At 44.7% G+C, this 17,755-nt stretch overlaps 1 protein-coding gene across 4 annotated transcripts in view; it reads right to left on the reverse strand.

Annotated features, from left to right (window-relative positions):
* Positions 1 to 8,702, reverse strand: part of NSMAF (neutral sphingomyelinase activation associated factor) — a 62,265-nt gene extending 53,563 nt beyond the window's left edge. The window contains exon 1 of one of the 4 annotated variants that reach the window (XM_068525402.1): positions 8,527 to 8,700. In XM_068525402.1, coding sequence (XP_068381503.1) covers positions 8,527 to 8,585 — 59 coding nt within the window. In that variant the 5' untranslated portion in view covers positions 8,586 to 8,700. Of the gene's footprint in view, positions 1 to 2,681; positions 2,738 to 8,526 lie in introns of those variants that run through there. The other 3 variants (XM_068525401.1, XM_068525400.1, XM_068525403.1) reach the window with 3 other exon arrangements.
* Positions 8,703 to 17,755: the final 9,053 nt, after the last annotated feature.

A 17,755-nucleotide genomic window follows, 5' to 3' on the forward strand; every position in this document is an offset into this window, starting at 1 on the left:
AAATTCTATCAGACCCTAGGAAATTACATTCTCCTTTGACTATGTGAGATGCAGTTACTTCCGGGCCAAGATGGTTCAGATATCGAAATCCCTTTCACTGACACCATCCATAAAGCCAGTCGTTTCTATTTTCAAGTCTCAACAACCTGTGAGAACAAATGGCCAAAGTATCACCTATGCTCTCAAAGTCTTTCAATTTCTTCACCAAGGGTCACAGCCCCAGGAAGGATGCTTCCATGAGCCTTCTCTACACTATCAAGAAGATAAAGGTGGAAGACAGTTTGAAGGAACAGACAACAAGAAATCTAGATGAATGCTTAATTACTGTAATCTACAACAGTGCTTCTCGAGCTTTAAGCATCTGGGGATCTTGTTAAAATGCAGATTCTGAGGGACTTCCCTGGTGGCCCAGTGGGTAAGACTCTGTGCTCCCAATGCAGGGGGCGTGGATTCGATCCCTGGTCGGTGAACTAAGATCCCACGTGCTGTGTGGTGCAGCCAAAATAAAAGAAAAAAATCAAATTAAAAAAGAAGACAAAAAAAAAGCAGATTCTGATGCAGAATATCTGAGTGGAGCCTGAAATTCTGTATTTTCTAACAAGTTCCCAGGTAGAGCTGATGGGATGGCCCATGGACCACACTTAGTAACAAGGTACTAATGTCGCCATAAACCAGGCGTGGAGCATTCCTGAATCATTCTAAGTTTCAGAGATACCATAAAAATAAGCACTGGCCTAGGATTTAAAACAGAAGCAGCATGCTGTGGCAGAAAAGGGGCTGGACTGGATCAGAGGACATTTGCTCTAGGCTTAGTGCAGCCATATCTTGGCTTTTGGACTTTTAGTCAAACCACTTTGCTTACTCAGGCCTCCAGCTATAAAGCGAGGGGAGGGAGCTATAGATTAGATTACCTCAAAAGTCCTTTCTTAACCAATGGGTTTATAAATTAAATAAACTTGGGCTTAAAGAAATCAGCAGGAATTCCATTTCAGGCATCATGGCAGACTAGATGTCCAAAGAAACAATCTCGATACAGATCCTCTAAAACTGCTGGATAAATTGCTAAAGATTTCAAATGCTTGGCTGAGGTGATGGAAAAGTAAGGGAAAGTCTTAGAAAAGAGAAACAAAAGTCAGCAGGCACTGGAGCAGTCTTTTCCCAGCTCTGAGTAACAGAGCCTGAATTCAGGAGGGGACAGTCATGGGGGGAGGGGGAGGGAGTAGAAAAAGCTAGGATCCCTAAAGTAACACCCTTTGAGGGTAGAAATAAAAAACCACCCACCCTACCTTCCCCAGAGGGATATGGTAGGACCTTGGCTCTGGGCTGGGGACAAAAGAAGTTTCCTTTAGAGTCTGAAACCACAAGCCTGCCTTGACACACATTTGGGGCTAGAATTCACACTACCTTTTTAGCCCAATAAAACTCAAAACAAACCACTGTGGTCTCTCCCCCAACCCCAGGCAGATATACATGCAAACACTTTCTGGAAAAATACACTTCAAACCCAGATCTCCAAGAATTCCCGAAAATAACCCAAGGAACAAAAGGCCACAATCCAAAATAATAAATCAAGTGAGGAAGTAAGATTACTGAATGGAGGTCAGTACAAGTAGCAAACTACTCAATGAAACCTATAAAGGCTACAGATAATTATTTTCTGTATCTGATCATTACAAGGATAAGTTTAAAGGCAACTAGAAGAAAAAAATTAGTAAACTGTAAGATGGATTTAAATAAGCCACAATGCAGCACAGAAAAAATCAAGATAAGTATTAAACAGTCATTTTGAGATATTAAAAGAATGGGGAGAAGCAATATTCCAAGAGCTAAAGGCTTGGCTACAAATTTTCCAAAACTATTCCAGCTTTAGGAACCCCATCCAGGAGAGATGAATAGAAGGAAATGTCTATGTAGACAAACAGCAAAACACTACAAAGAAGAGATCTTAAAAAGCAGCCAGAGAAAAGGCAGATTCCTTACAAATAGCAATGAGATGAATGACGGGGGTTTGTTGCAGGCTGGTCTCTCAGAACGGAAGGTGGCCGTCCACAAAGCTCCAGAGACCTGCCCTGACCTGTGTTAAAGGTAACAGTCTGGGTCAACAAGATTGAACCCCTGGGACTTCCCTGGTGGCGCAGTGGATAAGACTCCGTGCTCCCAGTGCAGGGGGCCCGGGTTCGATCCTTGGTCAGGGAACTAGATCCCACATGCATGCCACAACTAAGAGTTCACATGCCACAACTAAGGAGCCCACTTGCCGCAACTAAGGAGCCCGCCTGCTGCAGCTAAGACCCAGCGCAACCAAATAAATAAATAAATACATAAATATTAAAAAACAAAACAAAAAAACAAGGTTGGACCCCAGTACCTTAATCATGCCAGAGGAAGTGTTGGCAGCTCCCTAACCATGAACACAGACACGTGAACCTACCCGGCCATATTATGCAGACTCAAGTGCAACGCTTAGACAGCCCCCAATCAAGCCAGGGAAGGGAGCAGGTCAACCCACAGCCACAAATGTTGCACTGGGCCTGGTGAGCAAGGTTCCATCACAGCATAACTCCGCTGTGTCCCAGTCCTGGGTCACCCCATGGGGTCCAGGCTTCTCCTGGAGTCTGCAGCCTGACCCTGCCAGGGAGCTAAGAGCCACACCAGGAGGGCACAGCACATCTGTTACTGACCTCTCTCTCTCCTGTGTTGAGTCTCCCCCACCACTGTTGCTCCAGCAAAAGCCTGATGCATATTCCTGGCCATTTGCCTTCGTTTGCAGAATCTTCAAAAGGCTGAGAGAAGTATACATGCAGCAAAACCGATTTTCAAAACAAGGGCAATATAGGGACATGTTCAGACAGACAAAAACAAACATAGTTTACTATTATCAGACCCTCATCAGGGGAACTTCTAAAGGACATTCTTCAGGAAAGAGAAAATTCTGTAGGGAAGATAGTATATGCAAGAAGGATTGCCAAGACAATGGTAAATATGCATGTAAACTATACAAGCGTTAACTAAATAATGTCTAATTTGTAGGCTTAAAATATATTGAAAATACTGGACAATAACAGACTATAATTTAAGATGGGCCTACAGGAATTAAGTGTTCCAAGGTCCCAATATTGTTAGGAAGGACAGTAAGGAGAATGAGTAGCCTCAGACCTTAAGTTAAATATAAATGTTAAAATTTCGAGGGTAAGCACTAGAAAAACAGAAACAATATATAACTTCCACACTCTTCAGGAAAAATGAAAGGGAACAAGGGGATCTTAGTTAATCCAAACAAAGGAAAAATAAGACAAAATTAAAGGACAAAATAAAAAAGTAAAAATGATTCCAAATAAATTGGTAATATTAACAAATGTAAATGGACTAATCTGTCAAGACAAGAAATATCAGAACAAATTAATAAAAAGTCCAACTACAAACTATTTATAAGAAATAAGCCTAAAATCTAAGGACAAGAAAAGGTGGAAGTAAAAGAATGAAAAATTATATATAATGCAAATGACCAAAATAAAACTAATATAGTTATATTAATATCAGACAAAATGGAAAAAAAATCATTACTAGGAATAAGGAGGTCATTATCCATGGGTGAAAGATTCAATCTGCTAAGAAGACATCAATTCTAAGCTTAAATAGACTTAATAACATCCCCTGAAAATAGTTACAGCAGAAATTGCTAGAAATACAAGGTGAAGTTAGCACCATGAACCCTCTCTCAATCAGAAAAATTTCATTCAAGATCTAAACAACCAACAAGCTTAACATAATAGATATATATACAGAATCCTGTACCAATATTACTATATATCTATTTTCCACCTCACATCAAACATTTGTGAAGACTACATACTAAGTCATAATACAAAATTTCAAAGTATTAGTATTATACAGACCCCATTCACTGAACACACGTTAAAAAATTTAAAAAAAACAAAAAGATAATTTTCAAAAATCTATGAGTTGGAAATGTTAAATATCTGATGAGTAAAAGATGAAATCACAGTGGCATTTAGGAAAAAACCAAGCGATGAATTCCTTAAATGCCCATTCCCATTTTATATCACATTTGAAAAACCATACAGCAAACACACTCAAAATCCATTTATGGGAGATTCCGGTGTCTTCTTAAATGGTAGCCATTTTGGAAGACGCTAATTTGAGACAGTAATAAGGGAATAAGGTGATAGGCTAGTAACGGATTTTGGGTAAAGCCAGTATAAATGCTAAGTCAATCAAAAAATTAGCAACATTTATTTCCACTTTCACTGTTTTTCTGTTATGTAAGAAAAATAACTATGATGTAAAGAAGTAGGATTTATGTTGATTTCTCTCAGCCCATCAGCAGTCCTGACTAACTGAGCGCTGATTCTGCAGTTTATCTCCATTTTCGACACCTGGCAAATCCCAGAGAGGTATTAAAGGAATAGGATGACCAGTCTTAGAAACGAAAGATTAAACCAGAGTCTAACAAATCACTTTGCCATCTCAGCAAGTATTTTCAGTGTAACAAATACAGAATCAATTGACAAAATAAACCTATTAAGTAAAAGATTTAATATCAGCCAAGAAATTTAATATCAGCATAAGCAAGAGAATTATCCACACATGGAATGTTTGAAGCAAAGTTGAAGTCTAAGGAATGCCTGTAAAACGATTAATGTAATATGTGAGCCCAACACAGAACTCATAATCATCATGTTTTATCCTGGAATGACAGCTTACAAGCCACAGCTAAGTAATTTGTTCTGTGACACTGTAGAGAGAAAACTGACTCTCTTCCAGTGGGGACATGCCTCAACTATCTCAATTTCTAGATCATCCAAAAAGAAAACAGCTGTGGTTCCACCACACCACTCCTAGATGTGAAGGTAAAAAAATATACAACAATTAGCTTACTCCTAAATCTTGAAATAGAAATATCTTAAATAGCAGCTGTTTGTAGAATATCCTCATATGCTAGCCCACTGTACACATCTGCCATTCCCAACAATTCCAAGGGAAGCTGTATGAATTGTCTTTTTAGATTTTTTTGGATTTATCTTTACACCTGCAATGGACATTTTAGAACACCAGTAAGATCAATATGGTTCCTTCCATCTAAGTCTTAAGCAGGATAACAGTGTACTTAATCTGAATAGCCAAGTACCTCTTGTTTTCTAATACTGAAAACTACCCAAAGCATTTCTTTATAGCATCACCAATAAATGATACCACTGTATAGTTGTTTAAATCAGAAACCTGAGAGTGGAACTGCTATGTTTAGCAAGTAAAAATACAGGACACCTAGTTAAATTGGAATTTCAGATAAATTACAAACATTTTTTTAGTATAAGTACGTACCAAATATCACACGGGACATACTTATATAAGAGGTTACTCACTGTTCATCTGAAATTCAAGTTTAACTGGGCATCCTGTATTTTATCTGAGAACTCCAAGCTGGGATTCTTCCTCTATTACCTTCTACATGCAGCCCACTCGGCCAAGACCTATCAATGCTACTTCCTAAAAACATCTAAAATCCATCCACATGGGCTTCCCTGGTGGCGCAGTAGTTAAGAATCCGCCTGCCAATGCAGGGGACACGGGTTCGAGCCCTGGTCCAGGAAGATCCCACGTGCCACGGAGCAACTAAGCCCGTGTGCCACAACTACTGAGCCTGCGCTCTAGAGCCCGCAAGCCACAACTACTGAGCCTGCATGCCACAACTACTGAAGCCTGCGCGCCTACAGCCTGTGCTCCGCAACAAGAGAAGCCACCACGGTGAGAAGCCCGCACACCACAACGAAGAGTAGCCCCCGCTCGCTGCAACTAGAGAAAGCCCGCGTGCAGCAACGAAGACCCAACACAGCCAAAAATAAATAAATAAACAAATAAAAAATAAAATCCATCCATTTTTCTCCATTTCTTCTGCCACCACCTTGGTCTAAGCCACCAATCTAAGAATCTCCCAACAGCCTCTCTGCTTCTACTTTTGTAGAAATATCACTTATTCTAAATATATCAGCATTTATTTCTCTTAGTATGAAGTTGGTGCTAACTTCAAGTTTCTCCTTTCTGGGTCATTATTGGGTAGCAGTAGAAATCTCAAATCTCTAAAGCAGCGTTGAGAGGGACCAATGAAACTGCAACTCCGAAGAAGTGAGGCTCTCATGGTGACCTCTGAAACAGTTCCAAGGAAAGTAACAGTTCTCTTGGGTATGCCGGAGTCAATGACCTCTGTCCATCATTTTGCTAAATGGTGTTTATTGCCACAAAGAGATAAGCTAGGGGAAAAAAACCTGTGCAGCCATGGTAAACTTGGGGCTCAATAAAGTTGGTTTAAAATACTCTTATCTTGGGACTTCCCTGGTGGTCCAGCGGTTAAGAATCCGTCTTGCAATGCAGGGGACGCGGGTTCGATCCCTGGTCAGGAAACTAAGATCCCACATGCTGCGGCGCTACTGAGCCCTTGCACCACAAGAGAGCCCATGCGCCTTAACTACAGAGCTCACGCGCTCCGGAGCCCACGCGCCACAACTAGAGAGAAGCCCGCGTGCTGCAACAAATAGCCCACTGCAACGAAAGATCCCATGTGCTGCAACTAAGACCCAATGCAGCCAAAAAAAAAAAACCAAATAAATATTAAAAAAAATAAAATACTCTTGTCTTTCAGAAAGAATTCTAAGATTTAGAAAGAGACTGCTTGATTGTGAGACATATTCCTGTCATTTAAACTGCTATTCTAGGGACACCATCCTGGTTAGTGTAACCATCAACCCAAGGTTGCAAAGCCACGGGGCAAGGCATTAGAGAATTTGGTTAGTCAGGAAGTAGGATTCAAATAAAAATATGTGGCACTGACTTTTTCAGATTACCGATGCTTAAGAACAGTTGCTGCCTCCTGACTGATGAATAATTATTCTGTTGTGAGAGCTACAGTCATCCCTGAGTGCTGCTAGCCTGTCACACTGCCCGATCAATGGATACCAACAAAGCAGCTTATACACAGAAATGCCAGTGCAGACTTTAAGATCTGTGTGACGCTGCAGAGCTATACAAGCTAACCAAATTAAACACAAATTACTGTCGTAGAAATAACTGGCAGGTCTAAAGAAAGCAGGATTCCCTGTATATCAAAAAGCCATAGAATTGTTACAAATGACTCTTAGATCATAGAACATGATGGCAATTCAAGTGTTTCAAAGTTCTTACAATGTAAATTTGAACATTCATCTATTTAATACAGAACACCAAGTCTTAATGTTGTTGGTACTGAACAAAGAAACTATTCATGCTCTTTCCACATGAAACAAGCGTTACAAATGAAGTCCCAACAGCCTCTTACAAGAGTGAGTTACTTTATTCAGGATCCAGTTATCATTACTCAATAAACAAGCCTGTCTGTGGATAAAGCCTAATCACGCTACCAAAATCGTTCTTGGAAGCCCTATCCAAGATACGTTTTTTTGGTATATCTTCTTCTCTACAGTGGAAAATGAAAATTTTCAGGCTATGGATATCCTGGCAGAGGCCAACATTAGTGATGAGAAAAAGGTATGAATGTTTGCACCGGGGTCCAGTCAATCCCCATACAAAGAAGTGTGGGCGCTGCAAGATCGCACAAGCTTTAAAGTCTGCCCTTGTATCTCATGTATAATCTGCTTCGTTGGTCCCCACTGATCACACAACATCAGGACGGGCTAGCAGCATTCCGAGAAACTGGCTCCCACATCCAAAATTCTCTGTAAAATGACTCATTCCCAGCTCCTTTTGGCACCTGGGACCACAGACCCAAGGACCAGCAAGCTGTTTCACTAGAAATGCACTGGACGTCTACTTGGAAAAGTGAGCTTTCTCATAAGGGACTTCCCTTGGAGGCTGAGGATCAGAAACTCTTGAACCATAACTGCTTCGAGGCCATTTCAGCCTTTGCTCGTGGGACCCAAATCCTCACCGGGATGCCGGTGATCATGACTGTCGTGCCTCAGCGCTCAGGAGCTCAGAGCCTTCACATGCACTTACAATAAGGTCCACTGCTCGGCGACAACCTCTGGCGGGTTGGACCTGGGCTTTTCTCAGAATCAGGCCTCCCGCAGAGGCTCTCTCCCAGCCTAGGAGGGCAGGGATCTGCCCAGGCATTTGCTTGAGGGCTGAAGTCGGCGGTAACAAGGCGCGGTGATGGGGGGCACCTGCGTCTACCCCGCAGGCGGGGCGTCCCCGAGCCGCGCGGTGCCGCCCGAGAGTACAAGCCGGCGGCATGGGGCCGAGCGCTGGGACCCGGCGCCGGGGGTCTGGGGGTGGGCGTCGGGGGTCCGCCGAGCCCACTTACACCCCACGCCCCCCCCAACCCGCGCGCGGCCCCTTCCGGGTGAGCCGCACCGCGACGGCGGGACCCGCGTGGCCGGCCGGGCTCCGCCTGCGCTCGGCTCCGCCGCGGAGTGGGCCCCGGTCCGGCTCCCGCTCCTGCCCCCGCGGCCTCGGGCCCCCAGCGGACCTGGCCTCTGCCCGCGGCTCGGCCCTTCACCGGGGCCGGGCGCTCACCTCTCCTTGGAGTAGAGCTGCAGCTGCTGCTCGCGCGGCTTCTTCCGGATAAACGCCATGGAGGGAGGGAGGAAGGGCGGCGCGGGCGGGCGGGGCGCGCGGCTCCGGCTCCGGCTCCGGCTCGGACTCCTCCGCCGCTCCGCTGCGCCGCCAGCCGAGGAGGTCGGGGAGCCGCGGAGGCGGGCCCGGCAGCAGGCCTGCGAGGCCCGGCCGGGAGAGCGCGCCTGCGGCCTGGCGTCCCGAGCGGCGGCGCTGGCGGCCCGGAGCCCACGCTGCGCCCGGCGTCCGGCAGCGCTCACCGCCGCATCCTCTCGGCGTGGGGACTCGGGGCGCCGTGACTCAGGCCGGAGGAGGGGCGCGCAGTCACCCGAGGCGCCCCGAGCTCAGCCGCCGGGTGCCCGGGACCCAGAGGCCGGCCTAGGGTCGCTCCTTAGGCCCCAAACGTCCGCCGCTTCACCAGCCACCCCGCAGCTCCTTTTCGCTACTTTACGCTTGAAGACGGAAGCCGGCCCGTAATCTCTGCCAATTTGCTGGCCACAGGGGTTCCGAATAACATTTGGGCCTTTCATCTCTTGGTAATTGAAATAATTAGTCACATGACTTTCTCTTTTTCTTAACAGCTTTATGTAACTCACATGCCAAATAATTAAGCTATTTATAGTGTACCGTTCAATGGTGTTTAGTATATTCACAGATATGTCCAATTATCATTACCGTTGAAACTAAGCAGGACCCCGTGGGGCTGGAGGATCCTGGGTACCAAAGCCTTGTGCTCCTTGTTTTTTGTTTGAAGAAAAAGGCTTTGGTCTCCTAGGCCTTCCCTGAGTTGCAAAGGGCAGATTCAAACAGCTACTAATCAGGGAAGTGAGGGAAGGCAGAAACAAAGGAAAAGCAGTCAAACAATAGTGCTTCTACAAAGCAAACTCCTAGTTCCTCCTCAAGGGAAACACATAATCTATCTCTGAGCTCAGAATCCTGTAGGAACTAAGGCCCCCAACCAGGTGGAGGATGGTAACTTCAGGCTGAGCCCAGGATTCCTGGAGCTCCGCCCCGTGACCTCCACCAACCAATCAGATAAGTCACACACCCTTCCTTGCTCACCCCAAATTTCGCCTGTAAAAACTCTTCCCTGGAAACCATCCAGGGAGTTCAGGTCTTTTGAGCACGGGCCACCGGTTCTTCTCGGCTGGCCCCTGCAGTTAGCCTTTCTCTGCTCCAGACTCTGACGTTTTCAGTTTGCTCGGCCTTACTGTGCGTCAGGCCCGCGAACTTGGGTTTGTCAGCACAGTTTTGGAACATTTGCACCACCTGAAGAAACCCACCCACCAATACCCTTTAGTTATCCCTGCCAGCCTCCCAACCCCATCAAACACTAGTCAACTTAGTCTCTAGGAATTTGCCTATTCTGGACATCTCATAAAATGGAATTATAGATTATATAGCCTTTTATGTCTGGCTTCTTTCATTTAGCATAATGTCTTCAAGGTTCCTCTCAATACTGTAAACAGAGAGGGTTAGGGGGTCCACAGAGAAAGGGAACCAGGCGTGGCTTTCTTGACATAAGCATTTTGTGATCTAAGCCTGGACACAATGCTTGTCCTTGAACCAGTCTCAGTAATAATGAACTTAAGAGAATAAAAGGACAAACTTATCAGGCAGGAGAAGCAACAACAGCAAAGATAACAAATCAGTTGTAAAGACTCCCAGTTCTATTTCAATGGTAAAGACTAGCCTAAAGCACTGCCTTGAGCTGTTTTGCAGAATTTAAATCCCGTCTCTGGTGCCCAACCACCAGATCAAGTGGAATCTAAGGGATGATGATGGTGACCTTTTCTGACCCTCGACTTCAATCAACTAAAGTTTGGACTCTGCCTACTGCCCAAGCCCCTTCATGAATATGCATGTACCCATAGCACAGGACTTCCCTAATTTTGTTGTTTGGAGAGACACTGCTTTAGGAAACACTCGCAGTGTTCTTATTCACTGCAAGTCATAATAAACCCTTTCTTCTCCCAGTCTTTGGCTTGGTTGTGTCTTTTGCCTCTACACCCACCAAGAGGTGAACCCAGTTTTCGGGTAACAGTACGTCATTCCTTTTTATGGCTGAATAATACTCCTTTGTATGGATTTACCACATTTTGTTTATCCATTCAGCAGTTGATGAACACTTCAGTTTGTTTACACCATTTGGCTATTATGAATAATACTATGAACATTCATGTACAAGTTTTTGTATGGACATAATGTTTTCATTTCTGTTGACTACATACCTAGGAGTTCCATTTCCACCAGCAGTGTATAAGGATTCCAATTTCTTCACATCCTCAGCAACACTTGTTATTATCTGACTTTTTGATTATAGCTATCCTAGTGGATGTGAGTTATGACTCCTTAATATATCCTAACAATGAGCCTGTGGTTGTTCACCTCTGAGGGGTTCTTAAATAACAAACTTTAAGTTGTATATATGCTGACACATACTAATATTGTATTACAGACCAGGTTCTGAAGGGTTAAATTTTTAAAGCTTCAAGGTCAATGTGTATTTCAGCTCTCTAGTACGTGGAAAACAATAGCATAAGGTGGCCACCATTACAATTTTTTTGGAATGAATAAAGGTACATGGGTCCCCTGTGACCTGGATTGAGTCTAATTGAAACCGTGGACCTCATATTAGGACTTGAACCCATGGGCCAGGACTGGAACCCAGCCAAAACCCAAATTGGGACTTGAACCCACAGTCTTTTAATTGAGATCACACACCTGGTCTCAGGACTTAATGAAGCTCAGGTTCCTTATGTCTCATCACAGAAAGAGTTCAGTGAGTGGCAAAGTGATGTGTAAGAAGTTGATTTATTTAGAGAGATACACCCTCCACAGACAAGAGTGTGGGCCATCTCAGAAGGCGAGAGGGCCCGAAATATGGGCTGGGTAATTTCATAGGCTAATGAGTGGGAGGATTGTTCCAACTATTTGGGGGAAGGGGTGGGGTTTTCCAGGAATTGGGCCACTGCCCACTTTTCAACCTTTTATGGTTGGCCTCAGAACTGTCATGGTGCTGGTGGGTGTGTCATTTAGCTTGCTAATGTATTACAATGAGCATATGAGGCTCAAGGTCCACTGGAAGTTGAATCTTCTGCCTAGTTGGACCTAGTTGGTTCTCACCAATTTTTGTCATGTCCTATGGCTATGTCATTCTTTTAAAGGTTGTGCCCTGCCCCCTTTCCTCCTGTTTTGTAATGACCAAGTGCTACACAGAATCTATACTGTAAAAAGATGTTGGCAACATTAGCCCAATGTTCCTATAGGAAATTGTGATGTAGTCAGGTAGCCAAGACAAACATGAGCAGGTACATGATGAAATAAGATAATAAAATTTGCCAAGAGGTACAACATGATAACTTTCTATATGAGAAGTACTACAATAGATGCTATGAGTTCGGAAGAGAGAATTCATCTTGGCTGGAATAAGGCAAGAAAACAGCATGCAAGTTTTCTTCATTTAGTTAAACGATAAAGGATGATGTGACCCTGCTGGGTGGAGAGTGATGATTCTCTCCCTGACCGAACTCTAGCCACGCCCCTCTGAGCTTTCTTCTCAACTAGGCCTCAGCCTTGGCCTAGAAAAACTACAGACTCTCAGCACAAATGATTTTGCCCACCACCCTCCCGCCACATCAAAAGACTTGTACAAACACTAACAGCTTTTTTTAAACAACTATCTTTTTTTTTTTTTTGGCTGCATTGGGTCTTCGTTGCTGCACGCAGGCTTTCTCTAATTGCAGCGAGCGGGGGCAGGCTTCTCATTGTGGTGGCTTCTCTTGCTGCGGAGCACAGGCTCTAGGCACACAGGCTTCAGTAGTTGTGGCATGTGGGCTCAGTAGTTGTAGCCTCATGGGCTCTAGACTGCAGGCTCAGTAGTTGTGGTGCATGGGCTTAGTTGCTCCGCGGCATGTGGGATCTTCCCAGACCAGGGCTCGAACCTGTGTCCCCTGCATTGGCAGATGGATTCTTAACCACTGCACCACCAGGGAAGTCCCAACACTAACAGTTTCTGACAGCTCAAGGCCTCATCCTTAAGATGACCCCAAACCCCCTTAAGTGCCTGCCTGAGAAAGCTCAAGGTCTGCCCAAAGAATTTACTGTTTGTTATAGCCAACACCTGACATGGGCCCCGACTGCTGTTTCTTAGGGCATTTACTAAAAAGGACTTACAGCTGTGAATTCTTTCTCTGAACCCTTGAGATGTATTTGTATCTCTTACAACCCAGGAGAGCCTTTCTCAAGGACTTGAACGCCATTCCTTTGAAATACAATCATCAGGAAGGACAGGGCATCTGTCTCCTGGTCTCCTGCTAAGATAACTGCCAGCCAGCAGATGGAGACACGGCATTTACACCCCCTTTTTGTGATTTTGCACTTCCCAGCCTTATCTTCAACAAGAGAAGGGGAGGAAACTCACTCAAAGGGATTTTCTTGAACAACAGCTCAGAAGGATACGCCTCTGCTGTCACAGGGTGTGTGTTTGTGGAGAACTAAGGCGGGAGCTCCCTCACCCTCCCACCCCAAATCACCAGCCCCCGGCATCTGCTCCCTTCTCTTCATTCCTGCTCTTTCGAAGTATATTTGCTCCCATCAAAGGCAAACTTCTCCTTCCCACTCAACACAGCCTTTGTAATTATCCTTTCTCTCTTCCCTCTTTCTCTCTCTTGCTTTGTCTATTTCTCCCTCACTTTTGAGCCATTCCCACTGAATATAAATATAGTTTTCTTTTTTTTTTTAATATATTTTTATTTATTTGGTTGCGCCGGGTCTTAGTTGCAGCATGCGGGATCTAGTTCCCTGACCAGGGATCGAAACCGGGCCCCCTGCATTGGGAGCACGGAGTCTTAACCACTGGACCGCCAGGGAGGTCCCTAAATATAGTTTTCAAAAAATGTTCCCGTTACCCCACATCTCCCTCCATCTCCCCATTCTCAGTGAAACTTCTTGAAACATCTGCCTCCCATGCTGTCTCCATTTTCTCTCCCTGCCTGGTCATCGATCCATCCCACTTGGACTTCTGGTTCCACTCTGATGCTTCTTGTCTGTTCACCACACTCACTGGTCACTTCTCCACCCTCGATCTTCTGAATGCTCTGCAGAATTCAGTGCAGTTGAACATGGCCTTCAACACAGCTCCTCGTCGGAGCTCTTCCCCCTTTACTTCCGAGACCCCACAGTTTCCTTGCTTTCCTCCTACCTTGCTTCTTCCTCTTTCTCAGTCTCCTTGGTTGGTTTCTCTCCTGCATAACTTCTTAATGTTGAGTCCCTGTACTCACTGTACAGGTCATTCCAACGAGTGCCGTGATTGGGTGGCGGGCGAGGGGAGGATAACATCTTCTGTTTGTGTGTGTGTGAATTAAATTGAGTAGCAAATTTCCATGATTTTCTCACATGGATATCTACCAGGGGAGACACGGGGGAAAAAATCTCAGGATATACAGCCAAGTAAAAGTTTTTAGTGGAGGCTGAGTGAGAGGTTACTTTGAAATGGATGTCCCTCAGGAAATAGAAGTTTTAGGACATTGGACTTCCACTGAAGCTGAGGAAAACCTTGAGCCAGTCTTACCTTGACCTTGAGTTGCTGACAACCATAGTTTGAGGTAATAATACCTACCTCAAATGAAGGTGATTGTGAAACCGCATAACTCAGATTGGGACTTGAACCCACTGTCTTTTATATTGAGATCACACACCTGGTTTCAGGACTTAATGAAGCTCAGGTTCTTTATGTCTCATCACAGAAAGAATTCAGTGAGTGGCAAGATGATAGGTAAGAAGTGGATTTATTGAGAGAGATACACACTCCACAGACAGAGTGCGGGCCATTTCGGAAGGTGAGATGCCCCGAAATATAGGCTGGGTAATTTCACAGGCTAATGAGTGGGAGGATTCTTCCAACTATTTTGGAGAAGGGGCAGAGATTTCCATGAATTGGGTCACTGCCCACTTTTTGGCCTTTTATGGTCGGACTGAGAACTGTCATGGTGCCCATGGGTGTGTCATTTAGCTGATGTATTGCAATGAGCGTATAATGAGGATCAAGGTCTATTGGAAGTTCAGTCTTCTGCCATCTAGGGCCTAGTTGGTTCTAACCAGTTTTTCTTGTGTCCTCAACAGCTATGTCATTCTTTTAAAGGTTGTGCCCTGCCCCCTTCCCTCCTGTTTCAATTGCACATCGCAGGAGATATGGTAAGCTCTGGGAGAGACCTTATCCCTTCCTCCCGGCCCCCTGATTCTCATCCCCATAAAACTCAGAGGTTTGTTCTCTTGAAACAATTTCCATTCAGAGCTGTTTTGCATATACAAAACACATCTTTGAGCTCTTGATAATGTTTTTATTTTCACTTCACAGACTAAGCTCTAAAAACGTTAAAGAGCTTTGTACTCATCAGTCTTTAAAACTTGCACCTGGGGGCTCCCCTGGTGGCGCAGTGGTTGAGAGTCTGCCTGCCAATGCCGGCGACACAGGTTCGAGCCCTGGTCTGGGAAGATCCCACATGCCGCGGAGCAACTAGGCCCATGAGCCACAACTACTGAGCCTGCAGTCTAGAGCCCATGAGGCTACAACTACTGAGCCCACATGCCACAACTACTGAAGCCTGTGTGCCTAGAGCCTGTGCTCCGCAACAAGAGAGGCCGTGACAGTGAGAGGCCCGTGCACCGCGATGAGGAGTGGCCCCCGCTCGCCGCAACTGGAGAAAGCCCTCGCACAGTAACGAAGACCCAACACAGCCAAAAATAAATAAATAAATAAATTTTAAAAAAAAATTGCATCTGGTTGCAGATGAGGATATGCAAATTTATGTACCTCCCATTTGCAAGGTATCACTTGTCAGAGGAAACAAGAACATTGTTTTTACTGTATTCTGTTTGCAAAATAAATATTTTTCACTAGTGTGTATCTGCTTAAGTTAATTTTTAAAATCTTATGAAGACATAAATATTTACCTATCACCCTTTCTTAAGTTAGAAGCGGTAGCATAAATTTTTTTACCTAGAAAAAATGCCTATTTTTTACCTAGAAAAGAAAGGGCAATCTCCATTCTCTTATGTATGTTATGAGTTCCTTCCATGAGGCCTTTGAGCCTGTGTTCTCTCTAAGTTGCCTGTTTACATTTCTCCCTGTTGAAATCCTACCCATACTTTAAGTTGCCACTCAAGACTTTGAAGTCTTCCCCGATGCACCCAAGGGGAGTTCATCTCACATGCATTCACTCAGTACGTTTATTTCACACCTGTATACATCAGGCAAGGTGGTGGCCACTGGGCAGTGGCTTCACAAATCTCACAGTCAGGTGGGGACTTTAGCATTGATCCCATTCCACCTTATTAGGGTATGTCTCCACATTAGGTTGGAATCTTTGGGGACCAGGAACAGTGAGTTGTTGGTCATTGTAGCCACATTGCCACTCACCACAGCGTTGTGCACTTATGATGCTCAATAAATATTTGTTAATATTGTACCTTTTTTTTGTCACCACTCTGTTATGATTTGTTGCACTATAAGTAATAGAAAACTCAGTCAACAAGTGGAGTTCATTTTCTCATTATTGGTATTGTTTGAATAGCTTAGTCATCTGATGACTTTTCTCTTAGTCCTGTAGTCTTTTGGTCACAAGATCACCGCTTCATCACCACGATCAACCTGGCTTCTGAGCTCAAATAAGGAGGAAAGACAGTCAGCCTTGCTTGTTCCTTTTGCCAGGCAATCAAAAGCACTCCCAGAAACACACTCCAGACTCCCACTTACGTCTCATCAGCCAGAACTGTTATATTGGCAAGCCCATAGCAGCAGTGAAGACTAAGAAAAACAAGTATTTAAAATTTGCAGGCATGGGACTTCCCTGGTGGTCCAGTGGTTAAGAATCCGCCTTCCAGTGCAGGGGACGTGGGTTCGATCCCTGGTCGGGGAACTGAGATCCCACCTGCTGCGGGGCAACTAAGCCCACGGGCCACAACTACAGAGAAACCAGTGCACTGCAACGAAAGATCCCACATGCTTCAACTAAGACCCGACGCAGCCAAAAATAAGATAAATAAATAAATAAAAAATAAAATTTGCCGGCAGGATAGTGGAAAGCATCCAGGAAGAAGTGGGTAGGGAATGTTCTTGGGTCACCTGACCAGCAATGTGTACCCCATTACTAAGATAAAAACAGCCAACAACTGGACATTGATGGCTCTTCTTAAGGAAGATCACTTTTTTTTTTTTAATTTTTATTTATTTATTTATTTATTTTTGGCTGTGTTGGGTCTTCGTTTCTGTGCGAGGGCTTTCTCTAGTTGCGGCAAGTGGGGGCCACTCTTCATCGCGGTGCACGGGCCTCTCACTATCGTGGCCTCTCTTGTTGCGGAGCACAGGCTCCAGACACGCAGGCTCAGTAGTTGTGGCTCACGGGCCTAGTTGCTCCGCGGCATGTGGGATCTTCCCAGACCAGGGCTCGAACCCGTGTCCCCTGCATTGGCAGGCAGATTCTCAACCACTGTACCACCAGGGAAGCCCAGGAAGATCACTCTTTGAGACTTTTATTTTCTTCTTTATTTTCTCTTCAATAAAAATTTATTGACTGTTTACTGTATGCCAGGAAATGTTCTAGGTGCTGGAGACACAGTTGTGAATAAAGTAAAGTCTTACCCTTATGGAACTTACATTCTGGTGAGATTGACAGATTTAAAGAGCAAATGATATAAATTCAGGCAGGGATAAGTACCAAGAAGAAAAATAGAGCAGAGTAAGGGACAGTGTGAAGGGGGTAGGCACTGCTTTAGATAAGGGGGTCATCGAAGCCCCTTCTGATGACCGATAGTTGAACTGGTAAATGAATGAAGTCAGAGACTTACATGTGAAGACCTTGGGCAAAGGCATTCCAGACAGAGGAATAGTAAGTGCAGCAGCCCTGAGACAAGAGCTGTAGCAGCTGGAGCCCCCGAGGGAGGGACTGAGGCAACAGGGGGCCAGAAGGCATGTGGCCAGGGAGGGTGCTAGATGATTCATCATCATTATTATTATTATTATTGTCATTGTTAGTAATGTGTGACAGAAGCCACTGCAGGATTAAGAGCAGGAGAGTGACATGATCTGATTTAAATTTTAAAATCTGACTACAGTGTAACTAGCCTGATGGAAGCTCAGAACATAAACGGACAGCTTTAAAAGTGCGATGGGAACAGTTACCAGCTCTTT

Source organism: Eschrichtius robustus, chromosome 17, assembly GCF_028021215.1.
Source record: "Eschrichtius robustus isolate mEscRob2 chromosome 17, mEscRob2.pri, whole genome shotgun sequence".
Lineage (NCBI taxonomy): Eukaryota > Metazoa > Chordata > Mammalia > Artiodactyla > Eschrichtiidae > Eschrichtius > Eschrichtius robustus.